At 38.0% G+C, this 26,296-nt stretch overlaps 1 protein-coding gene across 1 annotated transcript; it reads left to right on the forward strand.

The window, feature by feature from the left end:
- The first annotated feature begins 859 nt into the window (after positions 1-859).
- Positions 860-25,451, forward strand: GOPC (golgi associated PDZ and coiled-coil motif containing). Its single transcript, XM_025207034.1, has 9 exons — positions 860-889; positions 2,399-2,563; positions 9,737-9,760; positions 14,714-14,889; positions 16,816-16,981; positions 18,263-18,358; positions 19,540-19,704; positions 20,857-21,037; positions 22,285-25,451. The coding sequence occupies exons 1-9, from the start codon at positions 860-862 to the stop codon at positions 22,401-22,403; spliced, it is 1,122 nt and encodes a 373-aa protein (XP_025062819.1). The 3' UTR covers positions 22,404-25,451.
- Positions 25,452-26,296: the final 845 nt, after the last annotated feature.

The following is a 26,296-nucleotide window of genomic DNA, read 5'->3' on the forward strand; positions in this document are numbered from 1 at the left end:
GGTGCACCCTTGAAAGGCTTTCAGGACGCCCCAGGATGCCATAGCAGCCTGGCTGACAATTGCTGATGTAACATACAAGTGCAGTGATTTAGATGAGTTTAGAGACTACATTCAGAAATAAATGACTGACAAATACAGTTCTATTTCCCCTTTCTTCAGTGCATGGTCAGGTGATACAGTTATAGTAAATTAAACATTTGGGGGAACTTACAATGTGTGAAGATCTTCTCTGGTAACTTTTCTATTTCCACAATGTCATAGAAACTGGAAGTTTAACAGTGGTGATTTAAAAGTTGTTTCACTCGGGTATAAAATATCTTAGTTTAGTTCCCACTTACCGTGGCTGGAGTGCGTACACAAAACAATTAAAATAGATCAGAAGATGTGCTGCAAGTTGTCCTCCTCTTTAACTCAATATAATTGTTAAGCCTGTCTGTACCCTCAGTGTTTGTGTTGTCACTTGTTATGTTCCCCTCTGGGTTGGACCCTTCTGTCTGAATAATCTATTTCTGATATTATAACACTTGAGATGGAATTTTGACCTTTTAAAATATGATATAAACAAGTTGGTTGCTTCCTTGTCTCTTACAATGTATCAAATAAATATTAGAGCAGTTGAATTTATCGTTTTTATACTTTAAAAGATGTTAAGCTGGTGGGGCTGGGGGTAGCCTCCACTGCACGGGCATCCCAGGGCAAGCTGCGGGCTGGCATGGGATGGGGGTGCCCCAGCGCTACCCAGCAGGGCCAAAGGACCCATTGTCGGCTGGACAAAATCACTCCAGGGGCCAAATGTGGGCTGTATTTTGCCTACCCCTGGGTTAAGCGCAGCAGGACATTGGTAGGTAACATATAGGACATGTACTGCCTATGGTTTATCAATTTCTGGGTAAGCAGAAGTCTAGTCTTTAAATTAAAATATGCAAGAATATATATTTTTAAATTACTACATGAATGGAAAGGGATAAGAGAATGTCACTAACATAAAGCCTGGTAGAATTAGAGAAGCAATGTGACAAAAACTGTGAGGCAGCTTGATTGAGCCCTTTGCTGTAAATATCTTAGTATAAGCTGTTCTGTAGCATGTCACTTAATACTACTAATATTGCTTAGTTACCTGATTTAGTGTTTATTTCTTTGGTTTGAGAATAGAGTATCCACAGGGGAGAGACATCAGCCATGTGTATTCATTAGAGAGTATTATGGATTTGCATGTAAACTACAACCTTTTTTTTCTTGAGAAATAAATCAGGGGCTTCAAAACACTTTTTTTGTAGAAGATTATTCCTTCTTCAGAGTTAAGCAGGGGAGCTATTTATGTAACTTGAGAGTTTAACTTGGCTTATACTTTGAAATGTTCAATGTCTAAAGAAATCAATGTAATCTTAATCAGATTTCAGGAGGAATTGTGCTTCTAATTTAATGAGAACCTGTAGAGGAGTAATCATCTTTGCTGTTAGCTACAAACCCCCAAATTTCATCTTCTATGTGGATTTCTCTAAAAAGGGGCAAGGACAAACAAAATATACATTTTTCCAGAGTTTTTACTTGGGTGTAACTACTTATCTTATTGCTCATATAAAGGTTGCTCACAGTTCAAGATACTAATTTATGTTCAAACTTACTGTGTAATTTCGGGTTTAAATGCTTCATGTAAATTGCATATAATATGTTTTTGCATAAAGGAAAAAATAGTTATTAAACATATTTTGAAGATGTTTTACTTTGTGCCTGCCAGTGTGTCCATCCGTACGACTACTTCAGTTTGGGTGTTGGTATTGAACTATTTTAAATTGGTGTGTAATTTGATTCAGTTGGCTTCAGCATTAGACTGCTAAGTGTAATCACAGTGAAGTTGTACTGTATCGGATAATCAGCAAATCCTAGATTTGATTACGTTCTTGTTTGTATCACTGTTTTCTGCTGATCATTCTCTCATTTATGGTTGAAAGCATCTTGGTCAATGAAACATCTCCCAGAAAAGGTTGTAGTTTCTTTTTAGATCATATCTACCATGTAATTGTTAGCTGTGGTTGCATCTCATACAACTGTCCTGTTGCCCCTGGTTTAACCACGGGTATAAAGCTCTGAAATTCCAGCATAGACCAGGGACATTGGGACAGATTTTTAAAGTTGGATTAGGTGCTTATCTGCATCTTTAGGTGTACATGGGGTTTCTAGGAGTGTCTAATTCCCATTGATTTTGTCACACTAGGCCTTTATATCTGCTTGTAGTATGAGGAAGTACAATAGGGTTATACAGAAACTCGGGCAAAGAGGCCAGTCCCTTCTTTTTTCGTCAGTATATCTGAAACCCTTGTGCCACAAAGTATCCTTTTGTATTAAGAAACCAACTGTAACATTATTGTGATTATATTGTACATTTAATATTTTTCAGGCGCAGCTAGTTGATCTAAAATCTGAACTGACAGAAACTCAGGCTGAGAAAACAGTATTGGAAAAAGAGGTGCACGATCAGCTTTTGCAACTCCATGCCATCCAACTTCAGCTACATGCCAAAACTGGTCAGAGTGTTGATTCTGGGACTATTAAAGCAAAACTGGTGAGTATGGTAGATTAAAGAAAAAGCATGATTCTCCAGGCTACCTCTTTGATTGTGCCACAGGCCAGGTATTGAGGTTTTGAGCACATACTTATTTGAACACTTTCATTTTAAAATCAGTGAGCATATACATTCCATTTAATGTTTTTTATATGAATGCTTATAGTAAAATAAGTTAGGAACAAATTATACGTGGAAGATTGTACCAGAGAGAGAGATTTCCACTTAGTTTTCATTTATCAATATTCAGGGTTGCTGGCTAGCTATTTTGGAAGTGTGTAGATATAGCTTATCTTACAGAATAATCACTAATTATTATTTATATATCTACACGCACACATACACACAGAGTAAAAGTCATTCTGAAAGGGGAATTTTTGTGTCTTTTAATATTTTTATACTATATAAAAGCCTGAGAGAGATGTATGCACACTTGTTTTCAGTTTTAAAATATTAGTCTATTTTCTCTTTCCGCTAAAGGTTTACTCTAGAGGATTCAGAGAATTTAATAGGGAGTTTTCTTATTTGAAGAGGGCTGAATCTTTTAAAAACTCTTTAGTTGTTTGTCATGTACTTAACAAAAACAGTGTATTAAATACAATCAATGTCTGACAGGTTTGGACAGATGAATACTTTACACTCATATAAAAAATGTAGTGGATAGATGACACTGATTCTTAAACCAGGGTAATGTCATGCAATCCAGTAGAGAGTTGCCCTTGATGCGATGTGTTAAAGCTCTTATTAGTGTTAATTATAATAACATGCCTTTTGTCTGCCCATCTTAGGGTGGCCACTTACTACAGCCAAATAGACTGTTATGTTCTCCCCTACAACTTACTAGGGAGATGCATTAATAGCTGCCTAATGTGAACTACCCCAGGGTAGCTGCACATTTATCCATTTCTGAGCCTAGCATAATTTGCTCTGGCATACAAAATTAATGTAAATTATATTGGGATTTATGCTTGTCTGTCACTGTGCTGAGAGTTAATGTAAAAAATATCTGAGTCAGGTTTTAATTTTCTTGGAAGTAGGGCTAACAGTTCTTCAGTGGCTCATGGGAGTTTTCCTGGGAAAACAGGGTATAAAAGACATTAATGTAAGAACATGATATCTGAATGTACTGCAGAGAAAATGAAAAAGGGAACTTCCTTCTATTCCGTCTTCGTGGGAATGGAGGAAGGAAATTTATGTTACGTGGTGACAGACTGGAACCATCTAGTTCACAGTGGTTCCCCTTCCTTCATTGTATGAAATCAGAGTCCCAGGAATCTACCTCCCACCCCAATCTCATTGCTGAATAAAGCAGGTCTCCTGGAAAGACTCCTTAGGCCAATGATGACTTGTGAATCAGAACTTAAGAAACGGTGTCCAAAGCAATCAACGGCCATCAGTTGGTAACTGACACTATGGCTATGTGAAGTTTTGGTTTCTGATTCGATTCAGCCTGATTTGGCGGCTGAATCTCCAAATCTGAATCAAATCAGGAGACCCTTTAATCTCTCCAAATCGAATCGGAACCCTCCGAATCGATTCAAAGAGATTCGAAGATACCAAGCGGCTAGTGAATGGTCAGATGGTGGGGCGGATGGAGCATCCCACAGGAGTGTGTGGGGGGGTCCCCAGCAGAGCATTCAGGGACCCCCCCTCCCCGACTCAGCGACTGGTGCCTCCTGGGTCTGGGGGAGCACCCGGGTATTTCTGATCCACTTCCACGTCCACTGCTGAGCATGCCCCCCGCGCCCCCCCCCCACCCACCCCCACTCCGCGGGGGCCTCACCCGCTCCATCCACCCCACCATCTCAGCGTTCACGAGCTGTGCCTGGTACCTCGAGGTATGTAGAAAAAAACATTTAAAGCTGTGTCTATGGCTGAATTGCTGTTTCTTCGAATCAGCATCAAATCTTTAGATTTGGGTTTGTCCGAATCAAATTGGGACAGTTATCTGAAGCAACGAATCAAATCTCTGTCCCCTGAATCAGGCTGAATCTGAATCGAATACAGCCCACTTCTCACACCCCTAACTGACATACATATAGCTGTATTTTAACTGGCATCCAAAACATGAAAGACTCCAGCTCATTAAAAATTGCAAGGAAAATTATTTCATGTTGTTTCATGCTCTGTTCCAGCTTAGAGTAGCTTCTAAACGTAGTTCTAATACTTCATAAATCTGAGGCCCCTGCCACACATTAACCAGTTAATCATGTCTTAAGTTGTAACCTGGCCACACGTTAAAGCAATTAATGGTATCATAAAACAAGGAATGTGAAATAAGTTTGTGGCTGGTTCCTGTCACACCATTAATTGAACTTGTGGCCAGGTGTTTCCCTGTGACTGGGAGCCCACAGCTGATGGCACACCCACCTTCGGGGAAGCTCTATGCACTCCTGCTGCTAGGAGCCCCATCAGCTGATCCAGACTCCCAGCTATTGGAGAACACCATGCATTCCTGTGGCAGGGATCCCCATCAGCTCATCTGGGCTTCCAGCTGTGGAGGTGCACCATTCACTGTAGCTGCTGGAAGTGCTGTCAACTCAGGAGTCTCCCAGCTGTGTGAGCTTGCCACTTGCTGGTGCAGGGGGAGCGTGGGATCATGATCCCAGGCTTCCTCTGCACTGGCAGTAAGGCACCACGAGATCTAATACTCAGTCTCATAGTCGCACCTCCTACCATGCACGTGTGGTATGGCAGGAAGTGCAGTTGTGTGGATTGCCCATCAGACCCCATCAGTGGAGAGTGGCTTTTGCTGCATTGCACTGCAACGGAGTGGCAGAGTTGGTCAGGAGCAGCAGTGGTGGCCAGGTGCTAATACCCACCTGCCTCCAACCTGAGCGGTGTCATTCCATCCAGCCCCCTGCTGAAAAACATTGGTGACCCCTTATCTTACTTGATCTCCTCTTGTGTTAATGAGCTATACAATTTTCCTAAATTGATTATTGCCTCAAGTCCAATAGTTGTGGTTGAACTAGAGCAATCTATTCAAATTATTAAAAAAAAACAACATTTGGGAAAACATAAAATGCAAGATTAAATAATGTACTAATTTATATTTACATAGCAATTGAAATTGGCATCAAATAAGTTATACTTCTTTAGACTTAGAATATGTATTACTCAGTAGTCAAGTTACTCTTTCTGAACTGTTTTGTAAATTAAATTATTTGAAGTCATAATGAAAGATATGAAAAATGGTGGATTAGAAACTTGTGTAGCCTTTAGGAATTTCATGGACATATGAATAAGCATAAATTAAATATACAAAATATAATAATTTGGTTATATCGGCTTTCATAGGGTAACATTAAAAAAATATACTGTATTTACTCAAATACAAGAAAAGGTTTTTTTCCCCCAGTTAGCATTGAGATAAAAGCCTCTCATCTATAATTGTATACAAGGAAATCTCACTAAATGGTGTCTGTTATTAAATTGCTGCCAAAAGCAACATGTGCTCAGCAATGGAAGCCAACTGTGAAGTTGATTAAATGCAGCCAATGCTGAACAATGACTGTAAAACACTTGGCCTGCATTAGGCAAATGTGCTGATGGGAAACCAGCACAAAAATAGCTTAGTGCAGCCCAGCTGAATAAGACATATGGTAGTGACCATTAAATGCAGTCCCCCTCACCTCTGACTTTTTCAAGTCATGGTGAGCCATGACATTGTATACATTTTTACTTCCTCTTCGCTCCCATGACGGAGCTGTCCCTTTCTTTCCCATTTCCAATTATTCCTGTTTCTTCACCAGCCTTAAATGCCTGGCTTATGAAACAAGGTCCAAACAGTTCATACAGATTCCTTCTGTTGCCCACTCTTTCAGCCTGGTGCATATGATTAGCGTGGCCCTCCATAAGGTGAAGCCAGACCAGGTTGCTCTGTGCTTCATCTGCATGTACATTTTTGGAGCATACAAGGACTCATGACAAGAACACCCGCTTCCAGTCATGAGTAGGGGCTAGTTAGCACGTGGACCCTTTGTTGGGGCTATCTAGAGTATATACACATACTGAGCAGTGCTGAGTTGTGGGGTCACCATGGCTTGAAATGCTGTTGACCCTGGTGGTGCTGAGCCCAATGAACTGTGGTAAATCACAGCCCTTTGGCTTTAAACTAATGTCATTCATAGTTTGTACTACATATAAGTGGGTGTGGGTACATGAGATGTTTACTGCAGAGCTGACTAATTAGCTGCTCAGTAGTCTCAGGGTCCACACGTGCTGTTAGGACAGAATAAATGGATTAACTCCACCATAGGGTAGTAAATACAAGTACTACCCTATGGCGGAGTTATTTAATTGCCACAATGCATGTGTAAACATTGACAGGGCCACCTGGGGCATAAGGGTCCTTCAGTGTAGGGGTTGCCTGCTGGCTAGCCCCAGGGCACCATTGTGCCCTAGCCAGCCCCTCTGCAGCGCATTGAGCCAGGCTAGCAGGCTGATCCCCTGGACCCTTTGCCAGCTGGGGCTGCTCCAACAAGGGTCAACATGCAGTGGTCCCAGGCGCCTCGGAAAAATAAACTCCAGCGTGAAGTATCCTGGAGTTTATTGCTACGCAATAATTGCATGTATAGATTTTGACTCGGTAGGTGCCAAAGTGCAGGTCAGTTTTATGTTTATGGAATACAGGCAGCCCTCAACTTACAACGTTTTGAGTTGCAACGTTTCGCACTTACACCGTTTATGAATTGACAACCTGTTTCAGCTTTACAACGCCAGTTTCGACTATACAACGCGTGATACAATGCGATGCCACACCAGCGAACAAGTTTGCTGTGTCGCTCATCTCCCTGGAGAACATCTGTCCAAACTTCCTTGTACGCTTTCTTTAAGAAAGCAGCCAAGACTCCAGAAAAACCTGCAGCCAAGACTCCTGAGAAGGCTCCAGCCAAGAACCCTTCAAAAAGTCCAGCAAAGTCACCTCAAAGAAGTCCTTCCAAATCAATATGATTGCTATTTACAAGATAAATACATTAACGTAGCTATACTACTCATCTAGAATTGATCGAGTACAAAATTCTGGGGTATTTTTGTTAAAAATAGGGTATCGGTCCTTGGTTCAGGAACCAATCCCCCATTTATAACATTGTTTCTTGTGAGAAAATTGTTTCCAAGTTGCAACGTTTCGACTTAAGACGCGGTTTTCAGCAACCAATTGTGTCGTAAGTCCGAGGACTGCCTGTACCTGTGCTAAAACTTGCAGCGATTGGTGGGGTGGGGTGGGGTGGGGGAGGGAGAAGTAACATGCATCATAGATGAACTAAGTGCATGGATACTATATGCAAATTGCTACAGCCATGTTTAGTTTCTAGGTTCTTTTTTTTTTTTTAATTTGCTCCTCACTTCCATGTTCTCAGGGAGAGCAGGGTGTGACAGTAAGGAGAGAGGGAAGGGGCTGCCAGGGGAAAATGTTGGGGGGAAGTTGAGAGGAAAGGGGCTACCTGACCCCCCCCCCCCCCCCTCTTTTTTTTTTTTTTTGGTGGGGGGGGGGGCCCCCCCGATTTATTTTTCCTGCTGTAGCAGTGGGAGGGGGACAAATTCAAGGCAAAACAGCAATAGTTAGATTCTGTACCTCGAAAATTATAACATTTATAAATTTTTACATATGTGGAATCTAATTATTGGGGTGTCATCTTATAATCAGGGTTGTCTTCTATTTGAGTAAATATATGGTAACTTTCCCTTTTCAAAAGTTACTTAGCTGTAAGTATTGTTGAAAGTCAAGACTTCAACTCTTGAAACTTTGTGAAAACAGCACTGAGGCAGATTTGAAAATTTTCCATTATATCTTGTGTTAAGAATTTTTGTTTAAAGGAATGATTACAGATCTGAGCGTAAGCCACAAAAGTCTTTGTCCATAGTTAAGATTAAGGAGTAAAATTTCCCTCTGTTGTTGAAGGATTTGCCTGTGTTGAAACTGTACGCATTAAAACTCTAGCCTGACATTTTCTCCTTAATACAGCATTGGGCCTTGCTTCTTCCTCATTTTATAAGCCTCCAGGCTTATCTTTTGAGTTTGCTTTATTCTGTCTTTTGGGAATGTCTAGGTTTTTTTTAGTGGAGAGAAACTGTTCTTTAAACCATTCTAGATATAGAAGCTACAAAGATTTGGGAAGTTTAAGCAAGCAGAACTGAAGCTGCTTAAATGACAGGGAAAATTGAAAATCTGAGTTTTAGGTTTAAGGAAGTTTTAGTGGTGACCTTCTACCAATCTGAATCTGTCCACAGGAGGCTTGGAAAGAAGACAGTGTCACCAGTGCGTAGTTTGAAAACACAGTTATGCACGTTGCCTTCCTTTCTCTTTACCTGTTGTGCAGCCACTCTTTTTGCCACTCTTTTTGCCTTTTTCTTCTTCTTTTTTTGGGTCTGGAGCAGGGGTTGACAGTGTTTTTGGGCAGTGCCAAAAACACCCGCAACCTCCACTTGTAAGATGTTGGTGTGCCAAGGGCAGATGGAGAGGGAGCCACAAGGGGCTCCACCCTTGTTGTGTTGGCATAGCCCAAGCCCCTCTCCTGCCGTCCCTGAAGTGTATGTGCCAAGCAAGATGCCTTTGCATGCTGTGCTATGGCACCTGTGCCAGGGGTTGCCCCCTGGTCTGGAGTTTCCTTTAGTGGCTATGGTCAAAAGTTTGTTTCCTGCTGTTTTTAATCTTAATATATATTTTTGCAACTTTCTTCTATCCTGCATATGGTGTCATATTCGTAATCATTATGTACAACTTTAAGAGGCATTTTTATAAATTTAAATTATGATTTATCCAGTAGGTAAACACCTAATTTTAGGTTCAGAAAGGCTCAGAAGCAAGCCTGTATTCTAAAAATTAATGAACTATTGCCAGAAAAATGTGAGCATTCAGATAGCATTATATTGAATGTTATGCGTTTGTAGAATTTTCCCCTACATTTATATTTAATAAGGAAATTACTGCATGCTGTTCTCTAACACTGTTTTTCAGTGATTTGCTATTACAATGCATACTTTAAATGCAGAAGCTCTTATGAAAAAGTTTACTTATTACCATACTTATTATTACGCACTTTAGTAAAGATCGTTAGTAACTTTCCGACAGTCTTAAGGCTATTTTCATTCATTTTCTTGCTTTCTGCCTTTATATTGTCCATATTGTCATGTTTTTCTAATCATGGAACTTTCTTCTTCTGTCTTAAGCCTCTCCTTTCTGTGGATGAGATGGTAAGTATCCACAAATCACCTTTACTTGTAAGGCAATGCTTTTATTTTGTGCAGCAGTAATTATATTTTGGCTGGGAGGCTAACAAAACAGATGTGTATCTGGTTTCTTCCCCTTTCTTGTTGATTATACAGCTAATGCTGTTGACAATTCTTTATTTTTGGTGCACTTTTTGGTGCATGTTCATATTTGTTTCTCCTACTGGGTCTTATATGGGATGATATGGTCTGGTATTTTTACATCCTCAAGTTATGTCTTTTGCAAATGGAAACATAATTTTAAGCTGTCACACAATTTATTAAAAACTGACAATATCCAACTCAGGCTCATAGATAGAGCATGGTAGATACTGTCAATTTTTAATAACTTGTGCAAGCATTTCAAACATTTTTGTAATATTTTTCAGTTTTCTCTGGCAACATATTTCAATATTTTGTTATGTTTTCCCTCTTCCCCCTTTCCCTGTACCATTTTTAGGGATAAGTTGCTTTAATATAACTTAACAGTCCTTTGATACCTAAAATACCTAAGCTCATGAGCTCTCTGGTAGTGGTGAACTCTAAAGACAATCATTTCTTAAACCTTGTGAATGATAGACTTCAAGATTTTTAAACACACAATTCAATTAAAATAAAATTTAGTTATTTATCTTCTAGATACTTCTCAAAGTTTGCTTTTCTTCCTTGACAAAAAATTAAGTAATTAAGGATTGTGATCTGTCATCATCATGAGTACGTTTAGATGAGAAGTTCATGAGAACAAGTAAATAATCAGGAGGTTTATGTTTAATATTGTTTATATAAAACAGTTTTCTGCTTAAAGGAACCTCAGGCATGCTATAAACCCTAGGAAGTACCATCTGCTTATAATTGGTTAATGAAAAGACTGAGGTACTTGCATATTAAGAGTAAATAATGATTTCATCTTGGCCCATCAAGTTTATACTCTGCTTTTTTCCTAAGTTGCAGTGTAGTGTGTGGTTAATCATTGTTTTTATACCACAGTAAGGAAGTATCTTTTACTATTATGATAAATGTGGTTTTATTTGGCGTAGGAATTTTCAATGCTAAGAAATGTAGACGTATGTTTGTACAGACTACTTAAATGATGGACTGTGTTGATTACATCAAGCACAAGTAGTACACTGTATTTTAAGGTTCTGTTCTAGCTTTCAGTTTAATCCCATCTTTTAAATGCAGCTACAACTTTGTCATGTTATTCTGGAATGTAATTTTCCAAGCTTTGTCTCGGACTAAGAGAAAACTCACAAGGGAGAAAAATTGAGCAACATTATTTTATTTACCTTTGAGTTATATTATTCCTAATATCATTTGGATGTTAATATTTCATATGGAAACCAAATAGTGTTAGAAGCATCAAATTTGATTTGAATCAAGTAGGAAGTTGAATTTGATTAATCTTGACTGAAATTTTAAGAAATAAGCCCATTTTGAAGATAATTAATTTAGATTGATTTAAATATCGTGGATCATTTTACAACTGTAGCTTGTGGTTGTCAGATCTCAGAGACTGAAAATAGAAACTTCTTTCAAGGGTTGGTAAGAAAAATGGCCTGGATCAAAGGAATTTTACATTCTCAGACTTTTGTCTACATAAAGAAGAATCTCCCTCCCTGTCCCCAAAGCAACAAAAATGCTATGAAAAAGTATTGTTAACACAATATTAGTATTTCAAATAAAAATACCAGGTTATATAGAGCGAAAAATGAATATTCTGTCTTAATAATGTTCGCTTGTGCATAAACCCTAAACCATTCTCTCTCTTTTGACTCTATTTGTCAAAGGCACTTTTGTCCTATCCTAGGAGCAGATAACCCTAAAGCCAGCGTAGTAGGTACACCCAAGAGTACTGAATCCCCAGATAGTGTAGAATTGCCGTAATTTCACTTATACTGTGACCTTTGTGGCTGATATGACTGAGGCATGTGTACGCCTTGGCCAAACTCCTATAGTTACCCCTTAGCCATTGGCAATAGCTGTAAATTAGAGCATCCTCAAGGCCATATCTCATTAGATGGTGAAGACGGATGTAATGGTGAATATGTTATTCTTTTAAAAAATTTAGCTGAGGAACCTATGTTATGCAATGTACATCTTAATGCATATGGTAGTCCAAATTCCCAGATTGGATCTGAGGAATGGTATGTTGCAGTTTAGGGTGGGGAGAGACAAAAGATTTTAACCCTCACTTCCTATCTCTGCATTCTATGCTCTCTTTCCTCTCGTCAGAACCAGATAGATGACCCGTAGATGTTTTCTCAGCTTTCTGAAACCAAAAGATTCCCCTCAGTATTTGTAGAGAACCTAACCAGTGTTTTGTGTTATACCATGTTTTCTTCCAAAGACGTCAAGGAAGTTAAATATTACTAGCTCTCACTTTAAATACACTGCTAAGCTAGATGCACATTGCTGGGAGAATGCCCCTTTTCAATCATAGACCTCAACCATAAGGTCACTCCTGTTCCTTTCCCTCTTTTCTCATCAACTAAATACTGTACTTATTCATATACCACACTCTCCTTTTTTTCCCCTAAAAATTAGTCTTCCTAATTGGGTTGCATTTCTTAAGTGGGGAAGCTGACTTTTCTTCCCAAAAAAGAAGCATGGAGACCCTGCAGCATGGCTGCTGCTTGTTCTCCTTCTCATCCCTCCAGCAGCTTCGTCAAAAATGCGAACAGTGTCTAGCAGGAGCAGATCCAGAGGATTGCAGTGGTGTGGTCATACCTTACTTTGATTTTTGATCCACCCCAAAGTTTAAAACCAAGTACCCAGCAGCATCAGTGGCACTTCTGTTAAGGCAGTGCTGATGAAGTCAATTAACTTCATGGCTTAATATATTCCATCTGATTTCTGCTAATGGCTTTTTCATCCATAGGTGTTAATGACTATCTCTCTTAATGGTATTCACGTTCCACTAATCAAGCTATTCTTTCTTCAGCAATTTTGTTGTCTGTTTGTTAGTCCTAGTTTCTCTTCTACCATTTTGCATCCCTTCAAACTGTTTTTATCTCTTTTTGAAATAATAGATTTGCCCATGGAGTCCAGTTTTCAGCAGCAGCTAGAGTTTCAGCTTTTGGCTGATTATCCAAGAGCTGGTGACAGAGTTCCGCTCTGAAAGGGTTAAAACTAGCTTTGCCTGAGCAGGAAAGGGAGAGTGAATGAGCTGAATATTAGGTTCTGTCCCTGCTGTATGCAGCCATTTTTTCCTCCTTCATTCTGCCTTCGCAAAACAAGGTGCACATTTTAATGGGGGTATGTGAAAAAACATGGTATATTCACCAGATCTGTTCTCTTCCTCATGGTAAAGCAGTCAGGTAATCACCAAAATAACTTTGGCATTTTTTTATTTTAGCTGTATTATTTAGCCCATCTTTCTTTTAGAATTAAGCCTCTTCTTCCAGCATTGCTTGATCTTAGTTGTACATTGGCCATGTGTCATCAGTATCTCAACCTTCGCCCCTTATTCCTTTTAAGTCTGTCAGTGCCGTGATTACTTTGCTGCTGTCCGATATATTTTGATCCTTATCCCCATCTTTTCTTTGTCTGTTGTTTGTCACCTTTGATTGTAGACTGTCTTTCTAGTGTGTGGATAATGCCTGACACATTGAGGTTGCTGTTGGAATACGAATAGCACTTGGTAACCTAAATAATATTAGTAACCTAATATGTTGAGTTTCTCCAAAAGTAACATCATGGGGCTGATTTACATAGGAAGACAAGATAAATAATAAAGAATATATAGGCATTTGGAAATCTTCAAATTCATTTTTTTTTTAAATTAAAAAAAAATTAGGGAAAAAAAATCTACCTAACCAGTGCAGCACACGTATTAAATCAGAGATCCAGATTATTTCAGGACTGTGGAGTTGGTCACTGAAACTATTTTATAAATATGTGATGGCTTCTTTTTTCCAGTACTTTTTCTGCTGGGGCATTTTCTTTATTTTTGTTAAATATGATGTGTATGTTTGTAAAAAGCTAAATACCATTTGTTAGTTTTTTGCAATACAGAGCACATAGGAATAAATCATACCATTTAGTGAAGGCAGATACTTGCTTCATATTGGTTGGGAGAGATGCAGCTTAAATGCTGCTGATTAGTATATTAAATTAAAAAATGGTGGAGAAATTAGTATCTGATATGTGGCTGGTATTGAATCTGTAAAAGACTACGTAGCATGTTATTCCCTTTGGAATCAGACTAGAAATTACTGGAAGTTTTAGAAATTATTAAAGTCTCAATATCTTTCAGAGAGATGGTTGCTGATGTGTCATATATTTGGAATTTGCCTATTTTTATTTTGTAATTTAACACACGTTTCGTTATAACCAGATTATGTCTGACATTATTTTTTTTCTCTTACTCATGAGAAGCAAGGATTTATGTGGGTACCTTCCTCAAGTACCTCCGAAAGCTTGTGTATATCCTGCCCCAACTGTCCATTTGGTCCAATAAAAGGTATTGCCCACAAAAATCCTTGCCCTGTACATTTTTCTGGGACCATCACAGCTACAGCATCTCCCCAGACCTATCAAACAATGTCATAATATTGTTTTGAATCATTTAATCTTAAATTGATAATTGTGTTGTATACAGGTTTTCTTGGTAAGTCTTTAAGTGAGGAGTTATTTATAGGGGAGTTATTTTCAGTGTCTCTGAAAATCTCTTTTTTTTTTTTTAATTTTGCTCTGGAAGACAGGAAAAGGTTATAGTGATAAAGGGATAAGTAATACTAATACAATCTTGTTTTTTATGAGTCTCCTTGCTATAAAGGAAAAAGCTGTGACACCACAGCCCTTTCTAAGTGGAATAAAGCATTGTTTGCAGTACAGCAATTATTTCATGTTTGTTTGCAGAAATGTTTAATGCTGGTCCTGTAACTAAGATAAAACCTCACTGGCATGTCTGTCTGTCTGTCTTTCTTTCTTTCTTAGGAGAGAGAGCTGGAAGCCAATAAGAAAGAAAAGGTCAAAGAAGCTCAGCTGGAAGCTGAGGTGAAGTTACTGAGGAAAGAAAATGAAGCACTTCGTCGACACATAGCTGTGCTCCAGGCCGAGGTTTATGGAGCAAGATTGGCAGCCAAATATTTAGATAAAGAACTAGCTGGAAGGTTTGTAAAATCAATTCGGGTCCAGTCCATTCAAATGTTGCTCACAGAGACGGGGACTGTTCTTTTGCTCCATGTTGTTCCATAACTAGGACTCTCAGGAACTGGTAGTTTTTGTAATAATTTTTGAGATTCAGTTTTTTGGCAAGTTTGGACAAACTTGCCCTTAGGTCTTGTGTTCCTCTTACCGCTGAAGGTAAAGCAGCAGTGCGCCCATTGCTTACTGAAGTTAGCATCTGGTTAGCATCTCTGGGAAATGCATGTTCTTTTGCCCAGGCTTTGGTCTGAATACTCTGGGTCAGGTAGATATCAGATGATTAATGTAAGGAAAAACACACTTCATTTCTCCAGGTAAAGGAGAGAGATCTTTCTCTCTCCTAAGAACAAAAGTTTATTTTCCTTAGCTTCATGAAAGGCTATTAAACTAGTTAAACCAAGTCAATTTCCCAAAGGTTCTAAAAGAAACTATTTGTACCAAACCCCAAAGGAAAATTAAACATACTGTGTTTGCATGCATAAAGTCACTATAAATTGGTAGCAGGTCACTTGGAGATGGAAGCCTATTGTGCTTAATTATGTACTAGAATATAGAAAGTCATAGTCCTTTTCTTAAAAGTTGTAAAATCTAAGTGGGATCCAGGTGGTAGCCATATTGGTCTACAGGCAAAAGAAATCCAAACCCATGGTAGAGGTGATATCTTTTATTAGACCAACTAGATATTTGCAAAAAAAAATTATTTATCTTGCAAATAAAGAACATTTCTTTGCAAATATCTAGTTGGTCTAATAAAAGATATCATCTCTACCACAGGTACTGATTCCTAAAATCTAAATGGACATTTGAGATGAAAATGTGAGAAGGGGATTTAAAATACTGCTACAGTAATGGTGAACATCTGCATACATCTTGTTAGGTTCCTTTTGTCTTTCTAAACTACTCTTAAATACAGTATTCCTCTACAGAATTGCTCTTACTGCTTTTCTTGAATTACAATGTTACCTCTTTTTTCCATTTTATTCTTTGCTATAATTTCATTCAGTGTCCCCTAAGACAAGTCCACAAGGCTGCTTCCAGAAAAGGGTTTGGGACCTTTGATTTGTAAGGGAGAGGAGAGCTTCCTTTGCTATTGCTGCAGCTCTCTGCATTGCCAGACAATTTCTTCTGCCCAGACCTTGAGAAGTGGTTGGCATTTTTGCCCCAAGTATTTACCTCTCTTTTTGGTTTGAACCTTTGAGACAGGTCCAAAATTAAAAGTGTTACAGAGAGGCAGGGACCAGAGGGCATGCAGTTAAAGCTGATTTAACCAGGAGATGGGATCAGGAGGAAAGAGCTTCACTTGATAGACTATGGCTGCTTACAGACATTAAAAAAAAACCAAAACAAAACAAAACACTTTACTGGAAGCAGCAGCATATTAGTTCAACCTGACGCTGAAGTGTCCATATAGATTGGGTGCTTCAGTACTACTTTTTGGTGCTTTTATCTAAAGCTGACTCAATCAGGTATTATATAAAAATGCCATAAAAGCCGCACTAAAACACCCAGTCTACGCATGCGTTGGGCAAGCTGGATCCAACTAGCACGATGCCTCTTCTGGGCATGTGCTGGGCATGGCATAGGAGTGCACCAAGTTTAAAGCACCAGAGTTTTGGAGAGGTGGGGAGTGGGGATGTTTCACATCTGTAAGCAGCCTACGTATTTGCTTTCACAAGGTGTTCTGAGTATTGCAGGATAGAATGCAGCAATCCACGGATGCTAACGTTTCAGGAAGCGCTTTGTCCAGTTCCTTAGCGCTGTTGTTGTTGTACTATTTTGATTATTCCAGTTAAGCCATTGCAGTATGATGGGGGAAATGAATTGTGAGTAGTGGAATACCTCAGTTTTCAGTTGTGATATGTGTTTAGTCTCTTTCCTTTCTTACTGCATAGGGTTCAACAGATTCAGTTATTAGGTCGAGATATGAAGGGACCTGCTCATGATAAACTCTGGAACCAGCTTGAAGCTGAAATTCACCTGCACCGTCACAAAACTGTTATTAGAGCATGTCGGGGTCGTAATGACCTGAAACGACCAATGCAAGCACCACCAGGACATGTAAGTTAACAATTGATTTTTTTTTTTTCCTTCCCCTGACATCAGTGAACTATCAGTTGCTGTTTTCCAGGGAGAACTAAAATGTGTGATTCCTCATTTCATTGTTTTGTTCCAATTTGTTGTCTCAAAGAAATGTAACCACAAATACGAGTTATCGTGGTATTATGTATGTTCATAAAATGACTTTATTTTTGGAAGTTGTAGGTGCTCAAGATTCGTTAAATTGGATTCCTTCTCTTTAGGTGCTTGCATATAGATTTAGAAGTGCAGATTTAGTTATCTATGTTGGTTTTAACAAATTTGTTTATCAAACAATTTTTGTTAACGTTAAGGATGGACTGAAATTTCTATTTATATTTTTCAAAAAGGTTTAGGGATTTTAGGGGGTGTCAACAGATGCAACAAAGAATCCTTTTTTTTTTTCAGAAAAAGTTTTTAAAAATAGAATCTTAAATTAAATTAAGATTAATCTTAAATTAGGCACAAAATCATTCATTCTTTTTTTTAACTGTATCCTATAGATATATTTTGAAGCAAGGGTTTTTTCGTAATGTGATGGCAACAGCAATTTTACAAAATTCAGTAGCAAAAGAAAAGTTGAATAATATGTTATTTCTTATTTAAGATATAATATACAATCCCAAGCATTTTTTTTCTATTTGCTGAATTATGAAACTATATCTTAACTGGTTTTTCTATTCACCTTTTGTCAGTATAACTTCCAGCATTGTTACATATTTCCAATGATGGGCCTATGATGTGTCCCAAAATGTTTTGTTTAGTTTGTTTTTTTTGGTGGTCCATCTCTTTTCAGGAGTCATCTTCTGCCTTGTGTATCTCTTGCTAGTATAGGAACACTACACTAGCTGCGTCTGTATGTTCATTAATGCGCTGTTGTTACTGTGCATTAAGTTTAGTATCTGTAATAACAGGTACTAACTGACTGCACAGTAACTGGCACTACTGCACAGTGGCATCAGCGTACAGTCTTTATGTGATGCTAATGTGCAGTGGACTGATTTGACTGTGCATTAGGATATTAGCACAGCTTTTGCTGTGACACGCTAATGCACAGTCAAATTAATCTACTGCGCGTTTAGTGTCTTGTATAGATGCGCCCACTGTAATCAGGAATAAGGGTGAGTGGTATAATCTTATCATTTGGGCTGGCTTGTACTCATGTAGCTTATCTGATGCTTGTATATTATCCTTCCACGCTTGAAAAACAACAATCAAAGTTTCTTCAAACTCTCATTAATGCTTTTTCACTTGTTAAACTAGGATCCAGATTCCTTGAAGAAGAGTCAAGGTGTTGGTCCAATCAGAAAAGTTCTTCTAGTCAAAGAAGACCATGAAGGACTAGGCATTTCAATCACAGTAATACATATTTACATTTATTTTCTACTTCCTACTTTTTATGTACAGTTAACTGTTACCCTATCCATATAATTTATGGAGAAGATGATGGGCATTACTGTAGCTGCCAGTGGTTTTAATTCTTGGCAGCTGGATGAATTATGTTGTTGTAGATCAGCAGTTATCTGCTTGAAGAAATGCCACTAAAATTCTTTTGATACCAACTTTGTTGATGAACAATAGAAAATTGGTTACATAAGCAGGTATTTAAAAAAAAATCCTCTAAAATATACAAAGATGTTAAATTTAGCTGTGTATTTTTTATTAAATGTTCGGAAAAATGAATCTACCACTTCTACACTCATCTCATGTGCATCAGAGTGCATGTGTAAACTAATGAGTAATTTTAGATGAATTGCAGAGTGTGCAGAAGAATTAAAACCTTTTATTATGTTTTTAATATCTAGATTCCAAAATAATTTAGATTGTTTATTTATTTATTTATTCCTTTTTTTTTTTTAAACGGCATTTTTGGATTTAGGCGTCTTGGTAACAAAACCAGCGCTGAATTCTCACAAACAATGAATATGACCTTTGTCAAGTCAAAAGAAGAATGATGGTTTAAAATGAAAATATCTGATGAATATCAAATATTAGTCCGAAATATTTCATAGTACAGTGACATTTAATAGGGTTTTTTGGTTTTTAATTATGTGTTGGCTTTATGCACGAAACTAAGCGAGCTGATTTTTTTTTTCTAAAGCCTAGTGTAGTGATCCAAAAGGACTTACAGCTCTGAAAATCAAGGGACTTTGATTTCTGTTGATTGATATTTAACTTTTAGGGACATGAGTTTAAAGGTTTTTGCCATAACTTCTATATTATATGTAATATGTATAGGAGCTTGCGAATAATTTAGTATCCAATACATATTTTTTTAACTTGATTGATCAACTTGGTATATTGGCTTAAAATATTTTATTATTATCAGAATTATGTCCTGGAACTCCTTGAGTATGTGTCTGAGATTCATTCCCTACAGACAAATGAACAAGGTTGAGCATCATTACATAAATACTTTTCCGAAAAACATTGTGGGTAATTTTCTCTATAAGAACTGAAACAAAGCTGTGAATAGAATGCTGATATCTTTCAACAATAATTTTAAAAAAATACCTTTTTCTTGTGTTTTGTTTTGATAGGGTGGGAAGGAGCATGGTGTTCCTATACTAATTTCAGAAATCCACCCTGGTCAACCTGCTGACCGATGTGGAGGGCTGCACGTTGGAGATGCCATTCTGGCAGTCAATGGTGTCAATCTGAGGGACGCCAAACACAAAGAAGCTGTAACAATTCTTTCCCAGCAGGTAGTCTATAGTGCTATTCATTAGTGCCTTAATGCATGGCCTTTCTTCTATCCCAGGGCGGTCCAACATGCAGCTTAAAGGGTTAATTTCAAGACTGAGCTCCTAACTAGGTGTAATTTTTCCCACTGCTCCAGTTGCTGCTGCTGCCAGGATCTCTGGGCTCCATCTCTGCCTCTTTCCTCCACCTTCCGCTTCTGTCCCTAGCCCTTGGGGGCAGCTCAGGGTGGAACGGCACAGTCTGTGGTGAAGTGGCACAGTCCTAGGGAGCCTGTGGCTTGGGGGAACCTGGGGCCCCCACACAGTGGAGGGGGGAAGTAGGGAGAGGGATGCTTGTGTTATGGTGGGGGCCTCTCCAGGATAGGACAGCCTTGTTCTACCCAATTCAGTTTGAGAATTCAAAATTTCCTGTGGACCCCATAGATATGTATTAGCTCCATGCCCTTGTCTCTTATATTTCAATGTTGTATTCAACAGTAACGGAGATTGATATTAATTTCTGTGGATTAATCATAGAAAATAGAGACCTCAATTCATCTGGCCTGTCCACTGCCTCAAACCAAGATCATTTTTATTTAAACCATCCCAGTCAAGTGATCATTTAGCCTGCTCTTAAACATTTCCAAGATCAGGATTCAAAATCTCATATGTAATCTGCTTCAGTGCTTACCCACTCTCATACTTAAAAAGTTCTTTCTAATATCTAACCTAAATTTCCATTCTTGTAGTTTAAGACAGTTACTGCTTATACTGTCTGGCCACAGAGAATAATTTATTCTTTTTTTTAACACTCATTAGTGTACAGGTGATTCTCGCCATTCGTGGGGGATATGTTCTCGTATCCCCTGTGAATGGTGAAATCTGCGAATAAGGCACTGCGTTCATGAATTCAGTGCCCGAGGGGGGCACGGCTTTCTCTGGCGACAGTGGGAGTGTGGTGGTGGCAAGCATGGAACTCCCGAGGAGCTCCTGTAGGTATATTTAAGAAGCGGGTTCGGCATTCTCAAATATTTTTGAAACCGCGAATGCTGAACCTGCAAATAGTGAGGGTTTCCTGTATTTCAAGACTGTTCTTGACCACCTCCCTGCCCCCTCAGTCATCTCTTCTCCAATCTGAATAATCCCAGTGACATGATAATCTTGATTTTGTTTTAGAGAGGGGAAATTGAGTTTGAAGTGGTGTATGTTGCTCCAGAAGTGGACTCAGATGATGAAAATGTAGAATATGAGGATGAGAGTGGACATCGCTATCGTCTGTATCTTGATGAATTGGAAGCAGGTGGAAATTCAGGTTCTAGTAGGAAAGATGCAAGTGTGACTGTCAAACCATCACAAGGTAAACTTTTTTTTAAAATGCATTAAAGAAAGGGAGGAGAGAGGATCTGGGAACCTATAAGCCAGTCAGTTTGACCTCCAGTACTGGATAAAATTTTCAACAAAATTATCAAAAAGTCAATTTATGAGATAGTGGGAGAAGGCATGATGCTGAAGGATACCCAACATGGTTTCGTTATGGGCAGGTCATGTTGCGGGCAGGACCTCAGCTAGCAGGATCATAGCATGGCATGGCATGGCTTCATTGTGGGTAGGACCCGGCTGGAGTGCTATATCCAGGTCTGGATGCTGCACTTCAAAGAAGACACGGAGAATCTTGAAAGGGTCCAGAGAAGGGCCACAAGAATGATTAAGGGCCTGGAAAACAAACCTTATGAGGAAAGACTAAGGGCTCTGGGACTGTTCAGCCTGGGGAAGAGAAGACTGTGGGGGGACTTGGTGGCCATCTAGAAGTATGTAAGGAGTGATTATCAGGAGCTGGGAGAAAAACTGTTCAGTAGGACACCCCAAGGGAGGACAAGGAGCAATGGCCACAAACTGTTAGAGGATGGTTTCAGGTTGGATGTAAGGAAGTACTTCTTTATGGTAGGGGTGACCAGAATCTGGAATAGACTCTTCAAGGAGGTGGTGCAGTCCCCAACATTGGAAGTGTTCCAGGGGAGAGTGGACAGACACCTTGCTGGAATCATTTGATCTCGGGAGTATTCCTTCCCAGAGAAGTGGGGTTGGACTTGATGATCTTTTGAAGTCCCTTCCAGCCCTTAATTTGTATTATTCTATGATTTTAAAAGCCAAAACTTCTTATACATACCTGTTTGACTGTAGAATTAATCATTCTTTCCATACATTTTAAAACTAATGTTCTATTAATTGCATGATAATAGATTAAGTTCAGTCAATTCACCTGACTTTGTAAGGTCTTTAAACATCTTTTGTCATTTGCAAATTTTCACTCTCTTCACCTTTTCCCATGTTGAAAATTAACCATTTTCATAATTTCTGTTTTGATTCTTGGTCAGTCCCAGTCTGTGTCATCAAATTCCCCTCGTTCAATATTTGCTTACATTTTGGGATATTTATTTTAGATTAGAGAAGTATAACTTTTTTTTCTTCACAGGGCACTGCTAATTTTCTTATCGTCTAAGAGTCTTAGCTAAAATTTTCATTATAATTTCAGCAAGCTTTCCAAGTAGCATCTGTAATTCTGAAGATAACCTTGGCTCCTTAAAATATGTGTTTAACTTGCAGTGTTTGACAAGAAGTCGAGTATTGATGGACATGAAAATGGAGACCTAGGAAATTCAGTTGAAACTCCCTTAGAAGAGACTGCACCAAAACTAGCAAATTCTGCTGAGTCCTTATCCTAAAAAATCAACTGGACTGATCACTTCTTTGGGAAAGACTGCTAATCAACATAGACTATTCCAAATCTTGTATACCATTCTAGATTGTAAAAGGACTATTAAAAGTTAAAGGGAACCTGTATTACTGGTGGCTGGGAAAACAGAGAAGTCAAGACCTCAGGGCTTCGTTGTGAGCAATTCTAAATGTGTAAAACTGTTCTTATTATTTGTTTGTTTTTTCCTGTGACACACACTATTTAACATACTGCATGTAAAATGAAGTTTCTTTGAACTGTAAGCACCAAAGCATGTGGCTTCCAAAAAAAAGTATCTGAATATATTCAATGTAGAATTTTATTAATCTGCAGCGTGGGGATAGACTAAAGTCTGCCAATTTCTTTTTAGTTTTTTGCCACTTAGTAGAAGGATAGAATTAACAGCATTTTGATGTGAAATAGCCTTTAAATGTTAAGGGGAAAAGCAAGTTTATACCATTTCATCCCTGAGTTTTGAACTGCAATTTAAAACAATAGTACAAAGCATTGTCACTCAGATTTTCACATATTAGCAAAAAGCAGAAGTTGTACTTCAAAGAAAAAACAACAAAAAGTGGAAAGAACAATCGAGTATTTATTGTAAATTCTGATCTTCCAACCCATAATCACTTTAAGCATGAAGAAATTTTTAGAATTATTTACCTTCTTTAACAGTTCACTGCCAATCACTGATGTGCTTGAACTATTCTCCAAAAGTATTTGAACTGTGTTTTATAAAATGCAAAATTAGTGTAAAAATGGCTTCGAGCTCATTCAGAATTATGTCTGCCCTTGTGTGTTTTATCTGAGTATTATGTATTCAGCACTGAATGAATACAGTTAGAACTAGCAAGAATTGGTTTTATACATTTTGAGTTGTTCCTTATGGAGCTTGATCTTGTGTGGGGCAGAGCACTTTTTGATGGGTACTGAGCATACTTTATTTTCCAATAAAATTCTCTTTAAATGAGAGGGTGTTTAATAATGCTTGATACCCTGGAGGAGGTGCTCAGGAACACATAGTATCTAGCCCTTGGTATGTCATGGCATGGCAGTCTGTTGACATATGGGGTGTGGACAAACATAAGTTGCACTGTCATAGGAATGGTCAATGAAACAGTTGCACAGAAACACAATATAATATATTTCAGTGTAAATTATTAATCTGCCTTTTCTTATAGCAGTCCAAGTAGAGCAAAGCCATTGTAACTAACCCTGTTTTACTCGGAGTTTTAAAGTTTCAGCATTTTAGCTCATTTAAACTGCTATAGGAGGGAACAGATGTAACAGTTAATTGTATTGGAACATCTGATACACACTCTCAAGCAGCAAGCTTTTCGTCCTCTTTTAAAACGGTTTTTGTCCTCTTTTAAAACTGTCCACAGCCATCATTTCATTTGTTAAAGTTGAAGTGAAACACTGTTACCTTCTAAGAGCAGTTATATCCTAAAATAACAGATTATCGGAGTACATCTAAAGGCCTAAGGCACAGTTGGAAAATGTGGCATCAAGGGTGGTTTCCTTTGCCAGTTTCTCAGACTGTATTTGTAGATATTTTAGTGAACAGCAACACTCCGTATGCAAACTATAAAAAAGTAAAATACCTTTTCTTATCCCAGCATGAAATGCCTGTTCTCCTCTTTAACTGCTCTGTAGGTTGTTAAACAGCAATGTGAAAGACAAGGTTTTGTATTTTGAGAGTGAAACTAATGTGAAATGACAGCTTTGAAAATGTTACTGTATAGGATGTACATAAATAGAGAAAAACCTAAAGGCCTTTAGAGTAATATCACTTAATCTAATGTTCAATACTTGTGATGTAGAACACAGTTACTTGTCTCCCTTAGGACACTATATATATATATATGTTTATAGAGAAATCTTTAAAATGTATATACTTTATTCAAAGATTTTGCTATTTATAAGTCCTTTAACCATTGCTCTTTACCTGAACATTTGGTGCACGGTTCCATTCGCGCAACTAAATCACTTCATTTATGGTCAGTTTTCTTTTTTTCTTTTTTTATAATAGCCCCTCTTACACTGTGTGTTTAGTTTAAATGTATAGCTATGCTTCTGTACAGAAGCTAGTCTTTAAAAGTAGGACCAAGTAAGTAGGAAACATATCACCAGGTGTTCATGAAAGCTACTTTCTGTGCATTTGAAGCTTCATATCTTACATGAATCTTTCAGGTGCATTTTAGCAGGTGAACTCATTGTAGTAATGTTGCATCCAGACACTCGTTTTTCAAGTTGTCAAATGTAGAGTCAGCCCAGCAAGGTGTACTCGAAATGTGATTGCAGCACTGAGCACATTGTATCATTCTAAGATAATCTTGCATTTAAATAAATGTTATCTAGGGAGGCTGCACCAGGGATCTTTATCATTTGGAAAAGAGGAAGTCCATTCTCACTCCATTCACACCCTAGAACCACTTCAAATGTGTTTGGTCACCTCCACCTTGAGGTTGGACAGAAATAAATTTCTTTAGCAACCTGTCATAACTGATTTCTTATAGCCCTGTCACACTTCCTATGTATTCACATTTTTTTCACCCTGCTTTGATTTTCCTATATATAAGATCAGCAAAACTAACAGTATAGTGGTGGGAAGGTAGCCAGAATAGCCAAAGCAAGTGTGCCACTTATTAATTTATCTAAACTTTGTTTGGGAAGCCCTGAATTAGAAAATGTTGCTGAGATGCTACTGCAAAAGGATAGTGTGGCTGTACCCCATTTTTCTTACTAGTTGGTACCACAGTGCAGATTTGCTCTTGTGATACTGAGACAGAAATTCACTTTTGAGATGACAAATGTTTAATAAGTTGAGATTTCCAGATGCAATGTATAAATATGTATTTTCCTCTGATACCAGTGACTGGAGCACTCAAACCCACTGGTTCCCAGGGGTTGAATGAAAAATTTTCAAGGACAGTCAGTATTCAGGTTTTCATTTTTATTTTTTTTTAAATATATAAAACACTGTTTACTTGTATATATTTTACTTCAAAGAATAAAACAAAGTTCTAAAGATTAACAATCTTCAGTTTTGAGTGGATAATTCCTTGACTATTTTAATATTCTTAAGTGGGGTATTTCTTGATGATTTAAAGGTGGATGACTTTGAGGACATTTGGGACCAGTGTCCACTAAGAGCATATTTAACTTATGAAAGATGCTTAAGAACATTATATGTAATTTGGATGAAAAGTTCTGTTTAGTGTTTGCTTGGTAGAGATGTGTTTACTATGGTGGGGAGGTTTTGTGTCCGTCTCAGGCTTACTGCAGATGCATTGATTCATAGATATGTGTTCACATATCAGTGTTCAGATATTTATTGTATAATCTCTCCAAACACCTTTCTTTTCTTGGACTCATATTTGTAGGAGATAATATTTTACAACATATGTATTATACCTAGTTAAGATGAGTTTAATATTTTTATTAGCCTGTAAATAAAGATGGAACCTTATGCATTATGATGGTTTCTGATCCTAATTTGCAACTAGGATTTCAGGTTCCCTGTTTTATTTATAAAATGTTAATCTGCGCTGAACTCCATATATCTGTTTCTTACTAAATTTATTGTCCAGATACAGAAGGTTGCACAAAGATGTGAGCTAAAACCTGTTAATGTGATGAATACCAAACTCGTTCACTTCAAGACACATTCATTCAAATTTGTCCACTACCTAAAAGCAAATTAAATAAAAAAGGAGATGGGCAAGTAGCAGAGAACCCTTTTTAAAAAAAGGTAAATTTAAGATTTATTTCCTGCTAAATTATTTTTCCATGAGAGAGAGAAAAATATGAAACAGGAGGCTTTTTGGCTTATAGTAATACTATAAACATCTTGTAGCCAGCCAAGAAGAGCTGCAAAGA

The sequence above is a fragment of the Alligator sinensis genome, unplaced genomic scaffold (assembly GCF_000455745.1).
Source record: "Alligator sinensis unplaced genomic scaffold, ASM45574v1 scaffold38_1, whole genome shotgun sequence".
Lineage (NCBI taxonomy): Eukaryota > Metazoa > Chordata > Crocodylia > Alligatoridae > Alligator > Alligator sinensis.

Coding starts and splice junctions, on each gene's coding strand:
- GOPC (XM_025207034.1), top strand. CDS start 860: ATGTACTGCCTATGGTTTATCAATTTCTGG. Junction 14,890..16,815: donor GATAAAGAACTAGCTGGAAG/GTTTGTAAAATC, acceptor CTTACTGCATAG/GGTTCAACAGATTCAGTTAT. Junction 16,982..18,262: donor TGCAAGCACCACCAGGACAT/GTAAGTTAACAA, acceptor TTGTTAAACTAG/GATCCAGATTCCTTGAAGAA.